The sequence below is a fragment of the Choloepus didactylus genome, chromosome 9 (genome assembly GCF_015220235.1).
Source record: "Choloepus didactylus isolate mChoDid1 chromosome 9, mChoDid1.pri, whole genome shotgun sequence".
NCBI classification, from domain to species: domain Eukaryota; kingdom Metazoa; phylum Chordata; class Mammalia; order Pilosa; family Megalonychidae; genus Choloepus; species Choloepus didactylus.
This window is the reverse complement of record NC_051315.1, coordinates 68635482-68658075: the sequence shown is the minus strand read 5'-3', so window position 1 is coordinate 68658075 and position 22594 is coordinate 68635482. Positions and strand designations below refer to the sequence as shown.

General features: G+C 37.4%; 1 protein-coding gene across 1 annotated transcript in view; it reads left to right on the top strand.

Moving 5' to 3' along the window:
- The window catches only part of TTN (titin), a 272725-nt gene that overhangs the window by 29836 nt on the left and 220295 nt on the right, over positions 1 to 22594 (top strand). The window contains 13 exon segments of the mRNA XM_037850412.1: positions 114 to 377; positions 474 to 734; positions 2420 to 2680; positions 3186 to 3449; positions 3540 to 3800; positions 3927 to 4187; positions 4590 to 4850; positions 5377 to 5518; positions 5607 to 5772; positions 9358 to 9589; positions 11031 to 11315; positions 11535 to 11660; positions 18246 to 18434. Of these exon segments, the coding sequence (XP_037706340.1) occupies positions 114 to 377; positions 474 to 734; positions 2420 to 2680; positions 3186 to 3449; positions 3540 to 3800; positions 3927 to 4187; positions 4590 to 4850; positions 5377 to 5518; positions 5607 to 5772; positions 9358 to 9589; positions 11031 to 11315; positions 11535 to 11660; positions 18246 to 18434 (2973 nt within the window).

Here is a 22594-nt window from a genome sequence, read left to right as displayed (position 1 = left end):
ATACATAGCTTTATGTTGACATTGTCAAGTGAGGTAGGGAATTATTGAGCAGCCATTTTAAACAAAATTCATATTCCTAATTCTTTTATTTGTGTGTGTGTGTGGTTTTGCAGGTGTTAATGTGGTAACACCTCTAAAAGATGTTAACGTGATTGAGGGTACCAAGGCTCTGCTTGAATGTAAGGTCTCGGTCCCTGATGTGACTTCTGTCAAATGGTACTTAAATGATGAACAGATCAAGCCTGATGATCGTGTACAAGCCATTGTCAAAGGGACTAAACAGAGACTAGTGATTAATCGGACCTATGCTTCAGATGAAGGACCTTACAGGTTGATGGTTGGCCGAGTTGAAACCAGCTGTAATCTCTCTGTAGAAAGTAAGGGTTCTTCCATCCAACTAATCGTTAAATTTTAACTATTCTACTTTCCCTGTGTAATAATAACCAAGTGATTATTTTATTTTTTTTCCCCAGAAATTAAAATCATCAGAGGTCTTCATGACCTTACCTGCACAGAAACCCAAAATGTGGTCCTTGAGGTTGAGCTGTCCCACTCAGGAATTGATGTCTTATGGAATTTTAAGGACAAGGAAATCAGTCCTAGTTCTAAGTATAAAATTGAAGCCCATGGAAAAATATATAAGTTGACAGTTGTAAATATGATGAAAGATGATGAAGGAGAATATACATTTTATGCTGGAGAGAATGTGACATCTGGAAAACTTACCGTGGCAGGTTGGTACATTTATCATTTAACCTAAGTTCTTATGCAAGGCATTGTTTTGTTTTAAGAAACTTTTCATTGTTTCCCAATTGCCGCGAATCTCCACAGGTTTCCCACTTCCATGCCTCTGCTTCTGCTGTTTTCTAAGACAATAGTACCCTCAACACTGTCCCCGCCAACCTAAATTCCTAATACTCTTTCAGGTCTACTTCAAATGCCATCTCCTCCACGAAGCTTTCCTTAATCTCATTTGTAAGGGATCTCTTCCTCCTCCAACCACAGGATCACTTTATTTATGCTTCTTTCATGGCCCTTAATATACTTGTCTTATTTCCTAGTCCCTCTTCACCTGTCAGAATATGATCTCCTGAAATCTGGAACTTCTCCTCACTTTTCTTTGTAAACTCCAATCTATTATACATGACAGATGAATACTAAATGTTTGTTGACTTGAGCTTCCTTTAAACTGTCTTACTCTAAAGATATATTTTTGTCACTCTTGTTTCTTTAATTTTTGTTTCTTTTATTGCCTTCATACTTTCTTGTGAACCCAACAAATATTTTTAAACACAATTCAATGTATCTATGTATCTCTTTATTATGACACAAAGTGGAAATGAAACCATTCCCATTCAGCAGAAATCCTTAGCTTTAAAACAAGGAGTCAGAAATGTAAACCAACTGACAAAAATCTTAAAACCATCAGTTTTGTGGTTCATGACAATTTAAATATTGAGGAGTCTGCATATTGCTTTCAGATAGAAATCTCTTGTTATTCCCATGACTCTTGGTGTGTAAGCAAGTCATATGGAAATGGTATGCCTTATTCGGTATGAAAGTTTCAGAGTTCATACTTTATTATTATAAGATTTTATTATAGATTTTCATCATGAAAAGCCTTCTAAAACAATTTTTCCGATTTGCACCTGGATACATTTAATATAAATGGCATGTTTTTAATGTATGAAAACAAGAAAACACCATGAGCCCCTATGTGATTTCACCCAACAGTTTTAAAGTACTTACCATAGGCTAGTTACTTCTAGGAACTCAGGATGTAAAAATGAATAAGGCGTGATATTTACTCTTGAGTAATTCACAGTTTAGGGAGGTACAGATACATAAGCAACTAACTTGTTGAGGCAGTAGTTATTACTGCCAGTGGATGATGGGACAGAGGGCAATGGGAAAGACTTCATGGAAGAGATGACATTCATTAATACAGTGATTTTTAGTATGCAGGAATCCCTAATCTTACAGAAACTTCAATGGATTGGACATACTGCTCATCAAATTTTATTTTTTCCAATTAAATATTGGACATATTCCCAGGAAATATTCCTTAGAAGTCTAAGTAGAAGGCCCTTGAAGAAGGGAAAATTGAGATAGAGGAGATAAAGGCCATCCATGTGGTGTGCTGCACATTCTGGTGCACAGAATTCCATAATAATGTGACAGTTGCTTTCCCTTGGCAAAGCTTTCCTTATGCCAGTATTTTTCCTGGTTTTCAATTATGCATGTACACTAAGGGATTTCTGTGGTTCCTTTTCAAAATGGGTAAAAAATACTTTTATTAGATATTTCATGATCAGAATAGTGTTTCTAAATTTCATATTTTTATATGGATTGTGTGAAGATTTCTTTATTATGTAAATATTTTTAAGGGACTCACACTTGTACTTCTCTTCTTCCAAAGGGGGGGCCATCTCTAAGCCACTCAAAGATCAGACTGTAGCTGAATCCCAGGAAGCTGTGTTTGAATGTGAAGTTGCCAACCCAGATTCAGAAGGCGAGTGGTTGAAGGATGGCAAACACCTACCACTGAGTAAAAACATCAGAAGTGAATCTGATGACCGCAAAAGGAGACTGATCATTGCTGCCACCAAATTAGATGACATTGGAGAATACACCTACAAGGTGGCCACCTCCAAAACATCTGCCAAACTCAAAGTGGAAGGTCAGTGATGTATTTATCTTTTTCAATTCATATTGCATTCCCGAGAATTACCATTTTGAAAGTCAAATGTTACATCTATTTTGGATTCCATGACTCTTCATTTCATAAAACCATTATAAACTGTAGACTTACGTCGTGAACAATGTACCACAAGCTGCACAGTTGCTCATCAAATGTGTACCAATTGTTAGACTCCAACTCTGTGGAACAGCTAAAAATCAACCCCTCTCATTCTCCATTCCTCCTTCATCCTTCTCCAGTCAGCCTATTAAGCTATTAGTATATGATCATTCAAGTATAGAAAATTCACCATACATTTCAAATTCAAATCAGATCTCAGGTTTTCCTGAATAATCTCTAGGTGTCTTTGAAACAGAGTTGCTGCATAACTGCAGATTTTTTTCAAATCATTCTTTTGCAAGATGACCAGGTAATAATCTCCAGGACTTCTTTTACTTGATGCTATCATTTTTATTTTGTAAACCAATCATAAATTTGTCTTCAGCTGTTAAAATTAAGAAGACTCTGAAGAACCTCACTGTGACAGAGACGCAGGATGCTGTTTTCACTGTCGAGCTCACACACCCTAATGTAAAAGGTGTCCAGTGGATCAAAAATGGGGTTGTACTGGAATCGAATGACAAGTATGAAATCTCAGTCAAAGGAGCAATATACTCTCTGAGAATTAAAAACTGTGCTATCGTGGATGAGTCTGTTTATGGCTTCAAGCTTGGAAAGCTAACGGCCAGTGCCAGACTACATGTTGAGAGTAAGTTGACTTGAACCCTTTCCAAGTAGCCAACTTGAGGTTACTGTTTACTTAACCTTATCACTAAATTGCTTCAACTTTCCTTATTAGCTGTCAAGATCATAAAAAAGCCAAAGGATGTGACTGCCTTGGAAAATGCCACTGTTGCCTTTGAAGTCAGTGTTTCTCATGACACAGTTCCAGTAAAATGGTTCCACAAGAATGTGGAGATTAAGCCAAGTAACAAACACAGACTGGTCTCAGAAAGGAAGGTTCACAAGCTGATGCTACAGAATATTGCCCCCTCAGATGCCGGGGAGTATACAGCTGTGGTGGGGCAGTTGGAGTGCAAAGCGAAACTGTTTGTGGAGAGTAAGTATTAGCCAGCCCCTAGGGCATTTCTTGATGATAACTGTGTATTCATTTGCTAGGGAGTTTTTTCCCTTCATTTTTTAGAAGTAAAGTATATTAACTGATGATCTCTCTCATTTTCCCAAGCATTGCATATTACAAAAACCATGAAAAGTATTGAAGTCCCTGAGACCAAAAATGCCTCCTTTGAATGTGAAGTGTCTCACTTTAATGTCCCTTCTATGTGGTTGAAGAATGGTGTGGAGATTGAGATGAGTGAAAAGTTCAAGATAGTTGTGCAAGGAAAACTCCACCAGCTGATCATCATGAACACCAGCACAGAGGACTCAGCAGAATATACGTTTGTCTGTGGCAATGACCAAGTCAGTGCCACCCTGACAGTGACCCGTAAGTAAAAAAAAAGGACAAGGAAAATAAATGACAGAGAACATTTAGCTGAGTCATTGCTATTCCATATCCTACACATTTTCTTCTTCCTTACCATGTAATCCACTCAAAATTCCTTGATTGAAACATCTATTGTGTTTTCACAGTAAGGCATTGACATCTCCACCTGTCTAAAATGTCCAGATTAGAGTAACCTTGAGGCTACCTAGAAAGAAGTCCTGTGTCTATCCATTGATCTTTTTGTTCCTCTACTGGTTGTCATGGCCCTGGGAGGTATCATACTTCATGCCTCTGAACTAAAATCATTTCAACACACATCTAAATGTATTCCAAGTTTTCATACTGCGCCTGCTATAACCCACATTATGTTTATCTGGGTCTTTTTTCTTTCCTCATTTGCAGCAATCATGATTACGTCCATGTTGAAGGACATCAATGCTGAAGAAAAAGACACCATTACATTTGAGGTGACAGTGAACTATGAAGGCATCTCCTACAAATGGTTAAAGAACGGTGTGGAAATCAAATCAACCGACAGGTGCCAGATGAGAACCAAGAAGCTCACGCATTCCCTGAACATCAGGAATGTTCATTTTGGGGATGCTGCTGAGTATACCTTTGTGGCTGGGAAAGCTGCCTCGACAGCCACTCTTTATGTGGAAGGTATGTTTTCATTAATGTCATATCCATAAAATAAACGTCAAACACCACGTAAAATGTTAATCTGCCCATCAACTGGTGAGGATAAATGAGATGTGGTACACCCATACAATGGGATATTATTTGGCAACAAAAAAATGAAGTGCTTATACATGCCACCACATGGGTGAACCTTGGAAACATTTTGCACAGTGAAAGAAACCAGTCACCAAGGACCACATACATATGACTCCATTCATATGAAATGTGTCCGGGATAGGCAAATTCATAAAAACTGGAAGTAGATTAGCCATTGCCTAGGGCTGGGGAAAGATGAGGTTGGTGACTGGGGGATGATGGCTAAGGGGTGTGGAGTTTCTTTTTAGGGTGATAAGAATGTTATTAAATTTATTGTGGTAATGGTTACACAATTTTGAATATACTGAAAGCCACTGAATTGTGTATGTTATGTGGATAAATTGTATGGTATATGAATTAGCTCTCAGTTAAGCTGTTAAAATGTTAATCACATGTACATGTTGTTTTTCAGCTCGTCATATAGAATTTAGGAAACACATTAAGGACATTAAGGTTCTTGAGAAGAAACGAGCTGTATTTGAATGTGAAATTTCTGAACCTGACATCACTGTTCAGTGGATGAAAGACGGCCAAGAACTGCAGATTGCAGACAGGTATGTTGTCTTATCTTGTGACATTCTGTTAATTCCCAGTTTCCTTTAAGTCATCACCACTAAGATTTAATTTCCATTTCTCCCATAGAATAAAGATACAGAAGGAGAGATATGTCCACCGCCTTCTGATCCCATCCACCCGCATGAGCGACGCAGGGCAGTACACAGTGGTAGCGGGAGGCAACATGTCTTCTGCTAAACTCTTTGTAGAAGGCAGAGATGTTCGCATCCGAAGTATCAAAAAGGAAGTTCAGGTATTGTCTGCATACTGAATTTTTGAAGAAATCATCAATGTCCATCACCCATAGTTCTGTAATTTAATTTTTTCTTTTCAGATTTTTTAACCACAATATTTTTGTTTCATGTCTTAAAGAGGAATTAGTTTTTTTCTTAAGCAGTTGTATTGATATATATTCACACACAATACAGTCCATCCAAATTGTGCAGATCAGTGGCTCTTCAGATAATCAGAGTTGCACACTCATCACCACAATCAGTTTTAGAACATTTTCATTACTCCAAAAAGAAAAACCCCATACCCTTATACCCCCCTATTATTGACACATAGCATTGATGTGGTGCCTTTGATACAATTGCTGAAAGAATATTAAAATACTGCTGTTAACTGTAATCCATAGTTTGCATTAGGTGTATTTTCCCTGTACCACCCTATTATTAACACCTTATAATAGTAACATACATATGTCCTAGTTCATGAAAGAACATTCTTATATTTGTACTATTAAGCACAGTCATTGTCCACAAAAGTGTTCACTGTGTTATACAGTCCCATGTTTTATCCTCTAGCTTTCCTTCTAGTGATTTACATGACCCTAAACCACCCCTTTCAACCACAATCACGTCAATAATTCATTGCTCTTAATTATACTCACAGTAATGTGTGAACATCACCACTATCCATTACCAAACATTTACAATCAACCTTATTAAAAGTTCTGCATGAATTAAGCATCATCTCCCATTCTCTACTCACATTCTATCTCCTGGTAACCTATATCCTAGATTTTAACTCTATGAGTTTGCTTATTTTAATTAGTTCATATTAGTGAGATCATACAACATTTATCTTTTTGTATCTGGCCTATTTCACTCAACATAATGTCCTCAAGGTTCATCCATGTTGTCACATGTGTGAGGACTTCATTCCTTCTTACAGCTGAATAATGTTCCATCATACATATAGTCCACATTTTGTTTAACCATACATTGATGGACACTTGGGTTTCATCCATCTTTTGGCAATTGTGAATAATGCCACTATGAATATTGGTGTGCAAATGTCTGTTCATGTCCCTGCTTTCAGTTTTTCTGGATAGACACCTAGTAGTCTATCCAAATCACATGGCAATTCTATACTTAGCATCCTGAGGAGTCACCAAACTGTCTTCCACAGCAGCAGCAGCACCATTCTACATTCCCACCGCCAGTGAATGCATGTTCCTACTTCTCCACATCTTGTCTAACACTTGTTGTTTTCTGTTTTTTTAATAGTGGTCATTCTAGTAGGTGTGAAATGATACCTCATTGTGCTTTTGATTTGCATTTCCCTAAATCTCTAGGGATGTTGAGCATCTTTTCATGTGCTTTTTAGACATTTGTATTTCCTCTTTGGAGTGAGTCTATTCAAGTATTTTGTTCATTTTTAATTGGGTTCTTTGTCTTTTTATTGTTGAGTTATAGGCTTTCTTTATATATTCTGGATATTAAACCCTTATCAGATATGTGGTTTCCAAATATTTTCTCCCATTGAGTAGGCTGCCTTTACACTTTCTTGACAAAGTCCTTTGAAGCACAAAAGATTTTAATTTCAAGGAGTCCCATTCATCTATCTTTTTCTTTTGTTGCTTGTGTTTTAGATGTAAAGTCTTAAGGAACCATTGTCTGCCACAAGATCTTAAAGATGCTTCCCTACATTTTCTTCTAGGAGTTTCATGGTCTTGTCTCTTATATGTAGGTCTTTGATCCATTTTGAGTTAATTTCTGAATATATTATGAGATAGGAATCTTTCATTCTTTAGGATATGAATATGCAGTTCTCCCAGCACCATTTGTTGAAGAGACTGCTGTGTCCCAGAGCAGCCTTGTCAAGAATCAATTGACCATAGATGTGAAGATCTGTTTTCTGAACTCTCAATTTAATTCCATTGGTCAATATATCTTTCTTTATGTGAGAACCATGCCATTTTGAGCACTGTAGCTTTGTAATATGCTTTACAGTCAGGACATTCTTCATTTATAAGATGTTTTTGGCTATTTGAGGCTCCTTATCCTTCCAAATAAACTTGATGATTTGCATTTCTCTTTCTGCAAACTAGACTGTTGGAATTTTTATGGGGATTGCATTGAATCTATAAGTCAATTTGGGTAGAATTGATGTCTTAACAATATTTAGTCTTCCAGTCCATGAATATGGAATGTACTTTCATTTATTTAGGTATTCTTTGACTTCTTTTAGCAATGTTTTGTAGTTTTCTGTGTACAGGTCCTTTACATCCGTGGTGCAATTTGTTCCTAGAAATTTGATTCTTTTAGATGCTATTGAAAATGGAATTTTTTTCTTGATTTCCTCTTTGTTCATTACTAGTGTATAGAAACACTACTCATTTTTGCATGTTGATCTTGTATCCTGCCACTTTGCTGAACTCGTTTATTAGCTCTAGTAGGTTTGCTGTAGATTTTTGGGGACTTTCTGTATAGGGGATCATGCTATCTGCAAATAGGGAAAGTTTTACTTCTTCCTTTCCAATATAGATGCCTTTTATTTCTTTTTCTTTCCTAACTGCTCTGGCTAGAACTTCTAGCACAATGTTTAATAATGGTGGTGACAGTGGCATCCTGTCTTGTTCAGATCTTAGAGGGAAATTTTCAGCCTTTCCCCATTGATGGGGTGTTAGCTGTGGGTTTTTCTTATATTCCCTTTATCATGTTGAGGAAGTTTCCTTCTATTCCTATTTTTCAAAGTGTTTTTATCAAGAAAAGATGCTGGATTTTATCAAAAGCATTTTCTGCATCAGTTGAGATGATCACATGGTTTTTCCCTTCTATTTGTTAATGTGGTGTATTACATTAATTGATCTTGTGTTGAACTATCCTTGCATACCTGGGATAAAATCCACTTGCTGATGGTGTATAATTCTTTTAATGTGGTGTTGGATTTGATGTGCAAGTGTTTTGTTGAGGATTTTTACATCTATATTCATTCGAGAAATTGGTCTGTAATTTTCTTTTCTTGTAGTATCTTTACTACAGTTGGATAAAGTCCAACTTTATCATTCCGCTCATCCAAAAAGAGCTGGGTTTATGGGTAATAGGCTATATGACATAGTGAAAAAGCCTTGGGTGTGGACTCAAACAACCCAGATATGTCTTCTACACTTTGTTTTCCAATTGAACCTCATTTTTATACTTTAAAAATGAGGATAATAATACTTTCTTAGCCCACAAGGTTATTGTTCAAGGCATATGAAATCAAAGCAAATAGTAGCTTAAAAGGGCTTTTAAACTTTACAAAGCCCACAGAGGTAAAGTATCTTTATTTCTGTTATTATTAAATAAGAAACAAACATATACAGATTAAATGATTGTCTCTTTGAGGCAGCCTTCCTCCTCAGGGCACATGTAAACATGATTCTCTACGAAAGAAGTATGGGTACCATTTGTCTAAGCCTAGGCAGTAAAAATTAAAATATGCTGTAATCAGCCACCTTAATACATGACATATAGGCTTTGCATGCTCTTCAAATGAAGAGTTTTAGAAACAGGTTAACTGAAAGGAAGACAGGACTTCAGTTTTCCTTTTTATGCACCTCCGTCAACAGGTTATTGAGAAACAGCGTGCCGTCGTTGAGTTTGAGGTCAATGAAGATGATGTTGATGCACACTGGTATAAGGATGGCATTGAGATCAATTTCCAAATTCAAGAACGGCACCAGTACGTGGTGGAGAGAAGAATCCACCGGATGTTTATCTCTGAGACCAGACATAGTGATGCTGGTGAATACACTTTTGTGGCAGGAAGGAATCGGAGTTCTGTTACTCTCTATGTCAATGGTATGTAGAGATTTTAACATGTTATTTGTAGATTTATCTGGAATAATCCTCCCCTTTAAGTCACTAGAGTTCTGGTAGTTTCTGTGCAGTTTCTAAAGAACCTATCGTACTCACATGGTTGCAACTACATTTATTTTTACATGATAACCTATGGAAAAGCAGATGTTGAGACATCATTTCCAGAAATTCCCCAAATGGTTTTCAAGATATAGTATTAAACTTTTCTAGTTCTCTGCCCTCGATTCTCAGTGCTTAAGTACTACTAGCACCACTAAGCAATTGGAGCATTTACAGCCTCTGGTATAGAGTACCTGGAAATGTGGACCCAGGTCTTGTCTGTTCCAGGCTCTAAAACCAGGGGCTTTGACTCTGCAAGGGGAATTGCACATTACTAAGCACTTCCAAGGAGCTTCATAACCTCCTCTGGGAAGTTCTATTAAACTGTCTACTTTCTTCATTAGAAACTGAATTTGAGGCTGGCCTGGATCTGAGGCTAGCCTAGATGCCTAGAGAAAATGGAACACTAACCCCATCCTCATTTGGGGCTATATCTGTCTGAGCAAATTCCTTTGAGGTAGATGCAGGAGCACGGGGGGTGGGGGAGGCAGATATCGAGGTCTATAAATGTGAACAACCTTGCCAACATTGCCTGTGTCCCTGGAAGATCCACTGCTCGTGGTACGTAGTTATTAATACCATCTCTCAATTAGTGGTGGAGAAACTGAGGCACAGAGAAGTAAAGGTCTTCTCTGGAAGTGTCAGAAACCAGCCTCCTTAGGAGGCTTCTGTTCCCCATTTCTGGATTCCATGAACCACCCAAGTCCCCTCACTCATCATAACACTAAGAAAATGTTTTAATTAACATAACAGGAAAGTGGAATTTTTAAAGTCTACCTAATTGCCTATAACTAGAACTAAAATAATATTCATTTTTTTCACTCAGTATTTCCTGATGATACTTTTCTAGCACCTATGTACAACAAAGTGACTGACATATACACAAATACTTGCAAAACAAAAACATCTGAATGAAATGAGGCACATAATTTGCCTAAATGGCTTTTTAAAAAAAAGATAGGTAGTAAGTAGAAGTTATTCCAAATTTTTTTAGAATCCTAACCATCCCACCCCACCTCAGCTGGGAACCAGGGTAACTATGCTATGTTGAGAAACTCAACACTGCCAGCACCCCCACCCCCGCCAAAACATCAAAAGAATCTTTCTGAAAGTATTCCTTACACTTACAAACAAAATTCCAAATGTTTTCTTTCTTGTTGCCACAAAGAATGTTCCAATATTCTAAGGCAAATAAAGACATCTCACTTCCAAGATTTTATTTTCTTGGCCCGTAACCACCCAGCAGCAAATTAATGTAGAGTTTTGTGTGTGCTCTCCCCTGCTTTTACACTCTTTATTTGCTCTTTGTTTTCATTTATCCCAGCTCCAGAACCACCTCAAGTTCTGCAGGAGCTGCAGCCTATCACTGTGCAGTCTGGCAAGCCCGCTCGCTTCTGTGCAGTGATATCTGGCAGACCACAGCCCAAAATTTCTTGGTACAAGGAAGAGCGGTTGCTTTCCACTGGCTTCAAGTGCAAATTTCTTCATGATGGGCAAGAGTACACGCTTTTGCTAATTGAGGCCTTCCCAGAGGATGCAGCTGTCTATACCTGTGAAGCCAAGAATGACTATGGAGTTGCTACAACCTCAGCTTCACTTTCAGTGGAAGGTAGAGATGCCTTGCTACTTCCCAGCTTACAGTAAAACCTAAGAACTGGCTTTTCAGCTCTCCAGTGCACTGGAAAATATAATTTGGAGCTCATAAAATTAGATTGCAACCTAACTTTGAAAGAACTCCACTATGAAATAAATTAAATCTGCATTCTCCGTTCCGGGAGATCTGTAAAGGTGACTTAATCATGACAAATCTTGTGATCTCTTCCTTTAGTTCCAGAAGTTGTGTCTCCCGATCAGGAAATGCCAGTTTATCCACCTGCCATCCTCACGCCACTTCAGGACACCATCGCTTCTGAGGGGCGGCCAGCCCGTTTCCAATGCAGAGTCTCTGGAACAGGTAGGTTTCCAAGGAAAAGTTATCATTGCTAATATTTACAAAGAATGATGGGCAGGAGGCAGAGATTTCTCACTTTTTCCTCCATCACAAACATCTCTCGTGCCTAATTTGAAGTCTTACGGGAATCTAGCAGAAGACTTCTGTGAATTATTTAATTAAGAATTAGACCAGTGTTTTTCAACATTTTAAACTTCAAAAACTGTAATATTTTCTTTTTGATTAAAGTTTCACATTTATCATCTATTGATTAAACAATGATGAAAGAACAGTCTGTTTATATGCAAAGCATTAGTCAACCTATGGACCACACTTGTGTGAAAAGGTATATTCCTTTTGGAGTGATCAAAAGTAGGGCCTTTGTGGTCAGAGAGCCTGGATTTGAATCTTGGCTCTGCTAACTGTGTGACCTTAGACAAATATATGACTTCTCTGACTCTCTTTCCCTCATGAAAAAAATGAGAATAATATTGCATTCACTCTTAGAATATACATTTCTAGAGGGCAGGGATTCTGACTTAGCACCTAGTAAAGCACCTGCAAAACAGTGACTTCTAGCATGTTGGCTCCACGAGTGTAAGGAGGGCTCCTGCCTAGATCAGCACTTGGTACGCCGTAGATATTCAGCAAGGAGTTGTTGATTGGACAAATGGAATGATTGTTAAATGACTTTTGTCAATCCCTTAAGACTATTATAAGGATTGTTAGAAAATGGAATCATCCCATATAGCACAGTGCCACCATATAGTAATCACTCATCAGAGTTAGCTGTTAGGATTTTTAGTTGGGACATATTTCCCAAACACCACCCCTCTCCCCACCCCCAGGGGTCAGACCTTGGGCAGATGAGGCTAAATATTTAGAGCCTTTTCAAGCTAATAATGATTGTCGACTGACCTCAGATAGAGACAAGAAAAAGCAACTTTATTCCAAATGAAAATCACACCCTCAATTTCTTAGCTTTTATATACCTCCAGCAAAGGGAAATTCTCAAAGCTTGTGTATCTCATAGCCCTCCTAATAAGTTTGCTTGCTTTGTTTGTTACATTTATCCCCTTAGTTTATAGCCCAGCTAATACGTTGCCAAGAGCCATTTTCCTAAACAATTAGGATTCAATTGATCTTCTATGATCTAATGATTTCCTCCCCTGGGACTAATAAAGAGATGATGATCTAGCAACTAAATGGGCCTGTTTGATTTTATGAGCATAATTAAAGGATATAATATTTGTTAAGTACCATGCCTGGCAAGTGACTCATGCTCAGTACATTCATTTTTATTATAGCCATAGAGAGGAGTTATATAAAGTTGAAAGTCTAGTTATTGGGTTTACCAAGTATAGGGACAAATACTATAGACTGTGTGTCTTCAAAACATAGTGTTTGGGAAATACTAAATATCAATAAATAAGGATTGGTTTGACACAATCTTAATACAATAAGGAAAAATTCATTTAAAAATTGAATTGACTAAAATTACTTCAAATAATTTATCCCTTGAATTTTTAGAGAAAGTTTTTCTTATAAAATATTCATATAATTATATTCCATATAACTATATTCCATATAAATATAAATTATCCATGGTAGTAGTTGTCTTAAATTGTATAGTGCTTTTTAGTCTAAAAAGCATATTATAGGTTTGCCTATAAGGTGTTCCAAAAGTATATTCGAAGCCCTCTACAAGACTTCTGTGGGGTGGAAAGAGAAGTCTCTAGCTTTTACATGTGACTAATCTCTTTGAAAGTTTGAGAGGACGTTACAAATTCGTTAAGTCAGTAATGCCCTATGTGTGGTAATATTTATACAAATATAGAGGTTTCTTTACCCCTTTGTAAACATCTTTCTTTAAGGCAGAAATTAAATTCATTAAATAAAATGCCCTTTCAGAAGCTCAAATCACATAGTTTCTTTGCTCTGGCACTGAAAATATTTACGCAACATCTCTGACTAGATATTGCCTTACAAAAGTAAGTGCAGCCCTGTTCTAATACAAATTGGGGGGAGGGGGGTACAAAAGTATTCAAAAGCCTCCGTCCCAAGTGTTTAGGGACTCAGTACATTCTGAAGCATGAAACATGATCCTGAGCAACCTGGTGGTGCTTTTAGAGCCTTGAAAATGTTATCTATTGTAGGTCTCTTGTGCCACCTACTGGTGGAAGTGCAATTTGAACACTACAGAATTTTTAAACTTCTAATAAAGCTGGCTTTTTGTGTTTTTGTTTTAAAATTGAAATCTCTTTACCTTTGATACAGCATCAAAATCCCCCATAGATATTGTTCTTTGTTTGAGAAGTAAAATTTTTTTAACAAAAATAGAATGATATGATGTCTGGTATTGGCTTCAAAATAATCCAGGAAGTGGGGAGATTGGAGGGCAATAGATGAAGTAAGAATAGGCACCAGTTGATAATTGTTGAAGCCAATTTAGATAACCTGCAGTTTCACTATCCTATTCATTCTGCATTTTATATAATATAAAATTTATTAAAAATAAGTGTTTTAAATGATTATGTTCTAAACTGAAAAAATATTCAGCTTTCATTTTTTATCGACATCATTTTCCACAGGTTAGCTATTAAATAAATAAAATTTTCTTTTCATAGTTATTTCCCTCCATCTTAAGGAATGTTGCTAGACACTGGATAATCTACATTTACAATTTATTTTAAATTTATTATAATAACTTTGTATTCTATATTAATATGAAACTTCAACTGGAGTTATACCATTAAAATATAGTAATTACATTACAGTTTTATTTTTACGTCAATTTTACTAATGGACATACATCAAATCCTCCTCGTGATTTCATGAGCAATGCTCTGAACTATTTGGTTACATCAGTCTTTGGAAACTTATGTTTCTTCATCATCAGTAAAATGAGAAAATTTGAACAAAGGCCTTTGTTTATATGGGTAATATATGCTATCTTATTTGTTTCATATGTTCAGAACCATTATGATCATATTTTTAGCATCTCATTATGAGAACACACCAATCTAAATGTCAAGCTTGAGCCCAAAGGATTAATGGGAGAGTGGATGTAGCTTGTCAGGCCTAGGGTTATATACCTGTCTGAATGCATGGACGTGGGTATTCACATTCTTGTAAATCAGGTGTTTGATTTACTTCACACAGAAAAACCCCAATCCACAACCAATAATGCCATTCATTGATCACTGGCATGGAAGCAGCTTGTAGTCTAGGGCACACCTATTCCTGCTACTAGGGAAACAAGTCAAATTATTTATTCTACAGATGATGAGTCAGTATCATTTGAGGGCTTACAGAGTGACAGCTGGCTTAAGGAAATGACAAATAAGCTAGCAATGATGGATGTCCATCACACATGGAAGCAACGATTCACTTTTTATTCCACCAACATTTATTGAATCCCTGCTATGTGCTGGACACTATGCCAGGGGCTGGGATGCAAACACCTGGCTCTTTCCTTTGAGGAGCCCAATGTCTAGGTGAGGAAATGCATGTGCACAAAAATATAAGGTTGTAAGTGCTGTAACAGGCCCACATACCCAGTGCTTCCATCTGGGAGATAATCGAAGATACCCACATCCAACCCCTTAGAGCTGTTGGCTTCAGTCAACTTGTGGTCCTCCCATCAGGAACGCTGAAAAGCAGAACCATGTATATAAAGCAGCTTGAGTTTCTTTCTCTCTCTCTCTCTCTATCTCTATCTCTATCTCTATCTCTATCTCTTTATGGAGATTGGTTTGTTTTTTGAAGTTCCTCCTTTGATTCACACTGACCCCAAGGTTCAGAGAAGAATTTGTTACTTGCATGTGTCAGGCATTTGGCTGGTACCTACCTGGTGTTTTACAGGGACGTGGCCTGCAGCTCTGACTTGCCATGGCTGATGGACAGGCAGGAGTCAGGTGTCCCTTCGCCTCCATGAAGGGCTTTGCACGGGGATCACGGGGTGTTTGTGGCCATGCCACCATGGGGAGTGGGTTCCTGCCTGGCAGTATGGGCTTGCTGGCTGTAAACCCCAGAGCCTACCTGCTCTGCAAATCATCTCAATAAAGGTGTCAAGAGGTCAAAAAAAAAAAAAAAGGATTTCGTATTGCTATAGAATACAACAAATTTATTATAATAAATGTAAATATAGATTATCCAATGTCTATTAACATTCCTCAAGGTGAGGGAAATAACTATGAAATGAAAAATTTTTTCAATAGCTAAACTGGAGAAAATGATCAATAAAAAATGAAAGCAGAATATTTTTTCGGTTTAGAACATAAAATAATCATTTAAAAACACTTATTTTTAATAAATTTTATATCTTTTAAAAAGCAAAATGAGTAGGATAGTGAAACTGCAGGTATCTTCTCTGATGGAACTAAGCGTTGAAGAATAAGTAAAATCGTTGAGCCCAATGGCTCAACGAGAAAGAACAACATTAGTAAAGTCTTAAAAACTTGAAAGAACACTTCCTATGTTGGGAATGGCAAGTGGTTATCTGTGGTTATAGAATAATGTCATGAGTGATTGAGAAGGCTAAGAAGAGAAGATCAGGGCCAGCTCCTAAAAGGTTTGGTAATCTGTTTAGGATTTGGAATTTTATCTTGCTTGCATTGAGGAGTCACTGGAAGATGTTTAAGACCTTAGGTCACGTGATCACGTTTGCTCTCATTCCTCTGACGTGGGAAGGAGGAATTGCAGAAGAGGGAGGTGAGACTGGAGGTAGAGGACCAAAGCAGAGGTTGTTACAATGGGCTTGGAGACGGTTGATGGGACCCTCATCTAGAGTGGTCAGCAGAGGGATGAAGGGAGTAGATTGGAGACATATTTTGGGATTAGGATTAACAAAATTGAGGGACCAAACACAACAGAGAGTTGGGGGTGAGGTGTGACAGGAATGAGGTGACCTCACAGAAGCCATGAGAGGCCAGTGACCAGACCAGATAGGAGCAGCTCCGCCTGAAACGGCGAGTCCACTTGCCTTTTAATTCATTTTTTAGTTGGCAATTTGTGCCCAGTGGCAATTCTTACCTGTCTTGGTGCCTTCTTCAGTTCACAGAAAGAAGGAGCTGTCAGCATGAACTGGCAGAGGATCTCATGTAGGGGAGTTAAGGGGGCGCTTACCATACTCTACATCCTTACATTTCCATTGATGATTTTTAGAAACACGCTCTAAGTAGTCTAGGATGACTGTTAAATTCTACGTGATAGTGTTACCTGTCATGACACCTATTAAAACATGTGGTCTTTTGGCATATTATTGAAGGCACTGATAAGCTCTTTTGCAATATCAGACTTTCTTGCTTTAATGACTGACCTGTGCCAGTGGTTAATAAAGCCCTTTCAGCAATGCTGTGCAATGAATAGCCCATAAATTACTACACATATGATCTTACAAATGATAAGACTTGTCCAGAAAGATTAAACGAAGCTAAGGTCACAAAGCTAGTAAAGTGTAGAGTCAGGATGCACTTTCCACCTTACCTTGCTACATAAGGGACTGAAAAAATTTTTCTTTGAAGGAGAACTTGTAGTTTATAAACAACTACCATAATGAGATAGAAAGTAACCCTTGTGGATCAATATTAGAGTTAAAATGCAAAAAAAAAAAAAAAAAAAACAAAGCTAGATAATTGGACTATTAGAAGATCCCCATGGTTGGTACTGAGATAAGGAAATGGTACAGTGATTATGCTCGAAAAACAAGATGGCTTTCTTTTCAGCTAGTAAAACAATTAACTCAATTTAAACCCACTATTGACTTATAGGGTTATTGTTTTAATGGAAGGATAATATTTTTTAAAATGTATGTCACCCCAAACTATTCCAACATAATATTATACTATTTTATCCTTAATTTTAGATTTTATTTATCTATTATTTTAAGATGGCACAAATCCTTGTGTGGAAATAGTTCTATTTTTATATTATATCATAATTTATTATAAGTGCCACTTTGAAAAATGTTCCAATATATTTAAGATGCCCAGATTCCATGAGTCTTTCCTTAAATTTAAAAAATTATTTTATGTACAATTATTTGTGCTCATACCACTGTACTGAGGCCCTTTGACACTTGCTCACTGGTAATGAAGAAATAGAGATTTTCTTGAAGGGTGTCTATTTTAGACTTCATGGAATGCTGATCTTCTCGAATCTCTTTTTGATTGACCTTTCTGCACACCAGATGTGGAGCGTTTCCTCATCACTATCCTCGTAGGCGACCACAATGCCAAATCACACCCTTCATGATGACTGTTTCTCAGGACTACCTTTTTCTCAAGGTCACTGATCATGTCAAAACCTTGTCCCTGCTTCCACTGCATGATATGCAAATGCCTCAAAAGAAGATAACTAAAATTCTAAAAGTTCAAACATTAGAATCAACTCAATAATATAGAAACAAGCTGAATTTTTTTGGAATCATATTCATGATTGAAAATGAAATCATTTGACAGCAGATGTGGCACACCCAAAAGAAAAGTATAATGTTTTAAGATAAATATGAAGGGTAATCACCAGTATAATTAATATCATATTTGCAGGTACATAAAAACATCCACTCGTTTTTGTGATGAAAATATTTTCTTTTCTTTTGTGACACAGATCTAAAAGTGTCTTGGTATAGCAAAGACAAGCAAATCAAGCCATCTAGGTTCTTCAGAATGACTCAATTCGAAGACACCTACCAACTGGAAATTGCTGAAGCTTATCCAGAGGATGAAGGAATTTACACTTTTGTGGCCAGCAATGCTGTAGGCCAAGTGTCAAGCACAGCCAGCTTAATACTGGAAGGTAGAGTAAAATAGCCTTAAGATTCACATTTAAATATAGATCTAATCTCATAGTGCCAGTAACCACCACTAAAGATTTCATGTAAATCATCGTTGGTCTTACTGTTCTCTTTTAATTCATCTAATTATTTCCATGTTATATGCATTGCCCTCACTTTTCATTTACCATTCTCATTATGAATCATGAGCCATCATTTTTATTTTGCCCTGCTTTGTCTTCATAATGTTTGTTATGTATCGCTATCATCATCGGCTTTCGTGCTTCCTGATCAGCATGTACCAGAATGGGGAGAAATACGCTAAAGAAGTAGGAAGATTTGTTTTCTCATTTGGCTGGAATGAAAATCATTTTTTAAAAAGTTCCAATAGTGTTATCACCCCATTGTGTTGACACAATTATGATTTCTCAGAAGTACAGTGGACGATTTCAGGTCTATACATCAGTTTGGTATATTCAGCCTCATTCAAAGAATGTGTGAATGTTGAGGGGCCCAGTCCTAAGGTTATTTCATGTTTCTTTTAGTTGGGGCTCTTAAATTGTAATCAAAAGCATTTCCTCTGCAGTAGAGAGCACTTTGATTCAATATGAGGATAACAATACTTCTACGCAGTCCATTTTTCCTGAGTGAATATAGTCTCTGCAGTAGTAAGTATACACAGATACAAAAAGATTAAGGATAACTCTGCTTTTTTCCTTAGTCTGAAACACCTACTAAATCTAGATGTTTTCGTAATCATGAATTTAAAGTGGTTTACAAAATAGAAAAGCTGATTTTAAGACTGGGCTGGGGATAGGGGAGAGCTGAAAACAAGAATAACTAAACCTTGTTGTGGACTTCACTATTACTTTTATGAACAACATATAGTGACGTTTCTTACCCTGTTTACGTCTCAGCTTACTTGCCTGGAAAATGGAAATGAACTTCTGTAACTTTAAGTCAATCATGGTATACAATGTCAAGGCGTTAAGATTGGACTGGATTCTGGTCCACCACTGAAATTTGTGACAGATCTGTAGACAACTCCAAATGAGTTCTGCTTTCAGTGCAGATTGAGACATTAAAGGTTGGCATGCTTCTTTTCAGGATTTAGCAAATTTGAAGAAGTTACATCAAACTCCCAATGGCCTGTCTCTTCATCAGTTTCATTTCAGAAGGAGTCCCTTGGCCAAAAGCCCATCTTCATCCAGCTTCTATCAAGCCTCAGGGTGCACAGCGGGGAAACAGTCAGATTTCATGCAAGGGTCTCTGGTGTTCCCAAACCGGAAATCCAGTGGTTTCATAACCAGCAGCCAATTCCACCAACAAAAAATCTAGTTTTCCATTTTGAGGAGTCCACAGGCATGGCTTTAATGCTTATAGTTGATGCTTACTCAGAGCATGCTGGGCAGTACTCTTGCAAAGCAACCAATAGTGCTGGGGAAGCAACTTGTGCAGCTACACTCACAGTGACTTCAAAAGGTAAAGCCCATTTTTCCTCAAGGACATTGACTTGCTGCATATCTCTCAGTCCCATTGTTACTAATGAGAGTCTCTTGTGTTTGTCTCATGGTATACTGTGGTCAGTCCATAATTTGCTAATAAAATAACACACAACAAGCCCCCTTAAGTCCTCAGTTATGGTTTCACCTATGTAATTTAAATCTTGCTGAAATGTGTGTTCTGTGCATTAGAGAACTAGTAACTATTTGTTGGTTCCAACTTTGCTTGATTTTTTATTTTTCTAAGCAACTTAGCATCATTGCATTGTTAAATGATCTATTAGCTGTATGCTTATATAAATGTATGGCAGAGGGAGGGGAAAATGGCATCCCAACTAGTTTGAGAGGGAAGAAAAAAAGATACTGGATCAGTCTGGATAACTGCAGTGACAACAGAAGGAAAGAACTAGCTGTAGTATGGAGTCTGCATGAGCCCTCATCATCCATTCATCACTGGGAATGAATTTTGTGTGATCCTGACTTCCTAAAGCATACTGTATCTGGCATGCTGTTTCTTAGTGACAATGCTATCTTTCATCTTCATCTTCCATGCCATTTTATGTTACTAACCTAGCCAACAGACAAAGCTTAGATCTTAATGTTCTTTTCTTTTTCTTGTCACTCGCTTATACAGTGCAAGCCCTAGATAGGCAAAGTTCTGGGAAAGAGGTAAGAGAGTCCACCAAGTCCCAGGCAGTGGCAGATTTTTCTTTCACAAAGGCGGAGACCAAAATATCCCAAAAGGAAATTAAGTCATTTCAAGGATCATCATATGAATACGAAGTGCAGGTTTTTGAAAGTGTATCTCAAAGTTCCACCCATACAGCTGCGTCAGCTCAAGATGTAGATTTGCACCATACTGCATCCCTTTCACAAATTGCAAAAAGCACTGAATTATCCAAGAAATGCACTGAAAAAGAAATTAATGAGGCACCAAAGATCCTCCTGCACCTTCAGGACCTCACTGTAACGTGTGGTGATACTGCTCAATTCCTTTGTGTTTTACAAGATGAAACTTCTGCTAATGTAACTTGGACTCAAGAAGGTGTCAAGATAGAGGAATCTGAGAGAGTGAAGCTATCACAAAATGGAAATATTCAGTTTCTTAACATATGTAATGTTCAGCTGGTAGACCAAGGATTGTACAGCTGCATTGTACAAAATGAGTATGGAGAGAAGACAACATCAGCAGTACTAAGTGTAGAAGGTGGTTATTTGATTTGTAGCTCTGATTTACTTCATTTCATTCTCATCGCTTTATGCAGCTCTTCTGCCATGCAAATAGAATCAATGAATACATTAATTAGAATATCTCTAAATTGACCCTCTATTCATAAATGTCTTGTGAAAGCCAGCCAAATTTATTATGAGAGTTTAATTTTCCAGTCTAGATTCAGGAAGTTTAACTTCCAAGGCTAGATTCAGCAAGTGAAGGTTTATTCCCTGTGTGCTGCTTTTTCTGTTTGCCAAATGTTCCACCTAGGAAATATTTCAAAGAAGGTTAAAATGTTGTAGTTCACCAACAGTATATTGAGTTTTTGTTATTGTGCCTGATACTGTGCTTAATTTAAATTTAATTGTTTCAATATGAAGAAGTGCAACAATTTTAAATCTACCCTTTATTTTCAGATCTGGACATTCTAGCTATTTAAAAGGATACCATGAAAACAGAAATAGGCCACTGAAAATAGTAACAATCTGTCTGAACCAAAACTGGTAGTCTCAGATATTTCTCAATAAATGATTCTGCCTTTATGGTCTCAGATCCTCCTTGTGGAGCCATCTCTTGGCAGGACCGTTATTTCTGTTGTTATCGTGATTGATTCTCACTGTGTCTGAAAGAGTTTGAATAAACTGGTCCGAGCAAGGGATAACTACTTCCTCTTAGCCATGAACTTAGATACTAATGGAATGAGAAAATTATTCTTCAGATGCTAGAAGCCCAAGTTGTGTGTCCACAGGCAGGTGCATCTCACTGATTCCTTTGGAAAGAAAATTCTTCCACCAGAGCAGAGAAAGTACAGTATGTTGTGCACAACTGTCTCTGCACTGAATTTTGAAGCAGTGATCTTCCTTCCTGCCCAGTAGAGAGAATCAGGCTCATTAATTTACTTAATGTGTCTCTAATACACACTGAGCAAAAGGATGCTTTTGTTCTTTTTAATGTGAGATTAGATTCTATAGTTATTTCTGGTTATATTTCCATAGCCTATAAAGGGAATACCTCAAGCACGGAGGTCCAGTTATATAAATTAGATGGAAAATTCCACCAACTAAAGTGCCGACCCTCAGTTTTACGGCTGATACTTGCTAGCACAACAACCGTAATCACAGAGAATGACCATTTATCTGGAGGCAATGTCTGCAAATCACATAGGTGACAGCTGTGACAGCAGTGTAATTGAGAGTTGGCTGTGTCATGGAGAAGGGAGGAATGTTGGTCTTGCGATTAATATCCTAAAGAACCCAGTGCCATTACAGTACTTGAATGTCATATTCTCAGGATGGATTTGAGCTGGGCCTTTTTTGCCCCAGGATTTCCAGTTCACTCAATTCCAATTGATTATATTATTAAAGTGTTCTCAGAACATGAACTTTCTTCCCCTCTTGGAAACTCTGGACTGCCTTACTCATGCCTAAGAGGGTTAAAAGAAAGGCCGCTTTTTAGGTCTTTGAAGAGT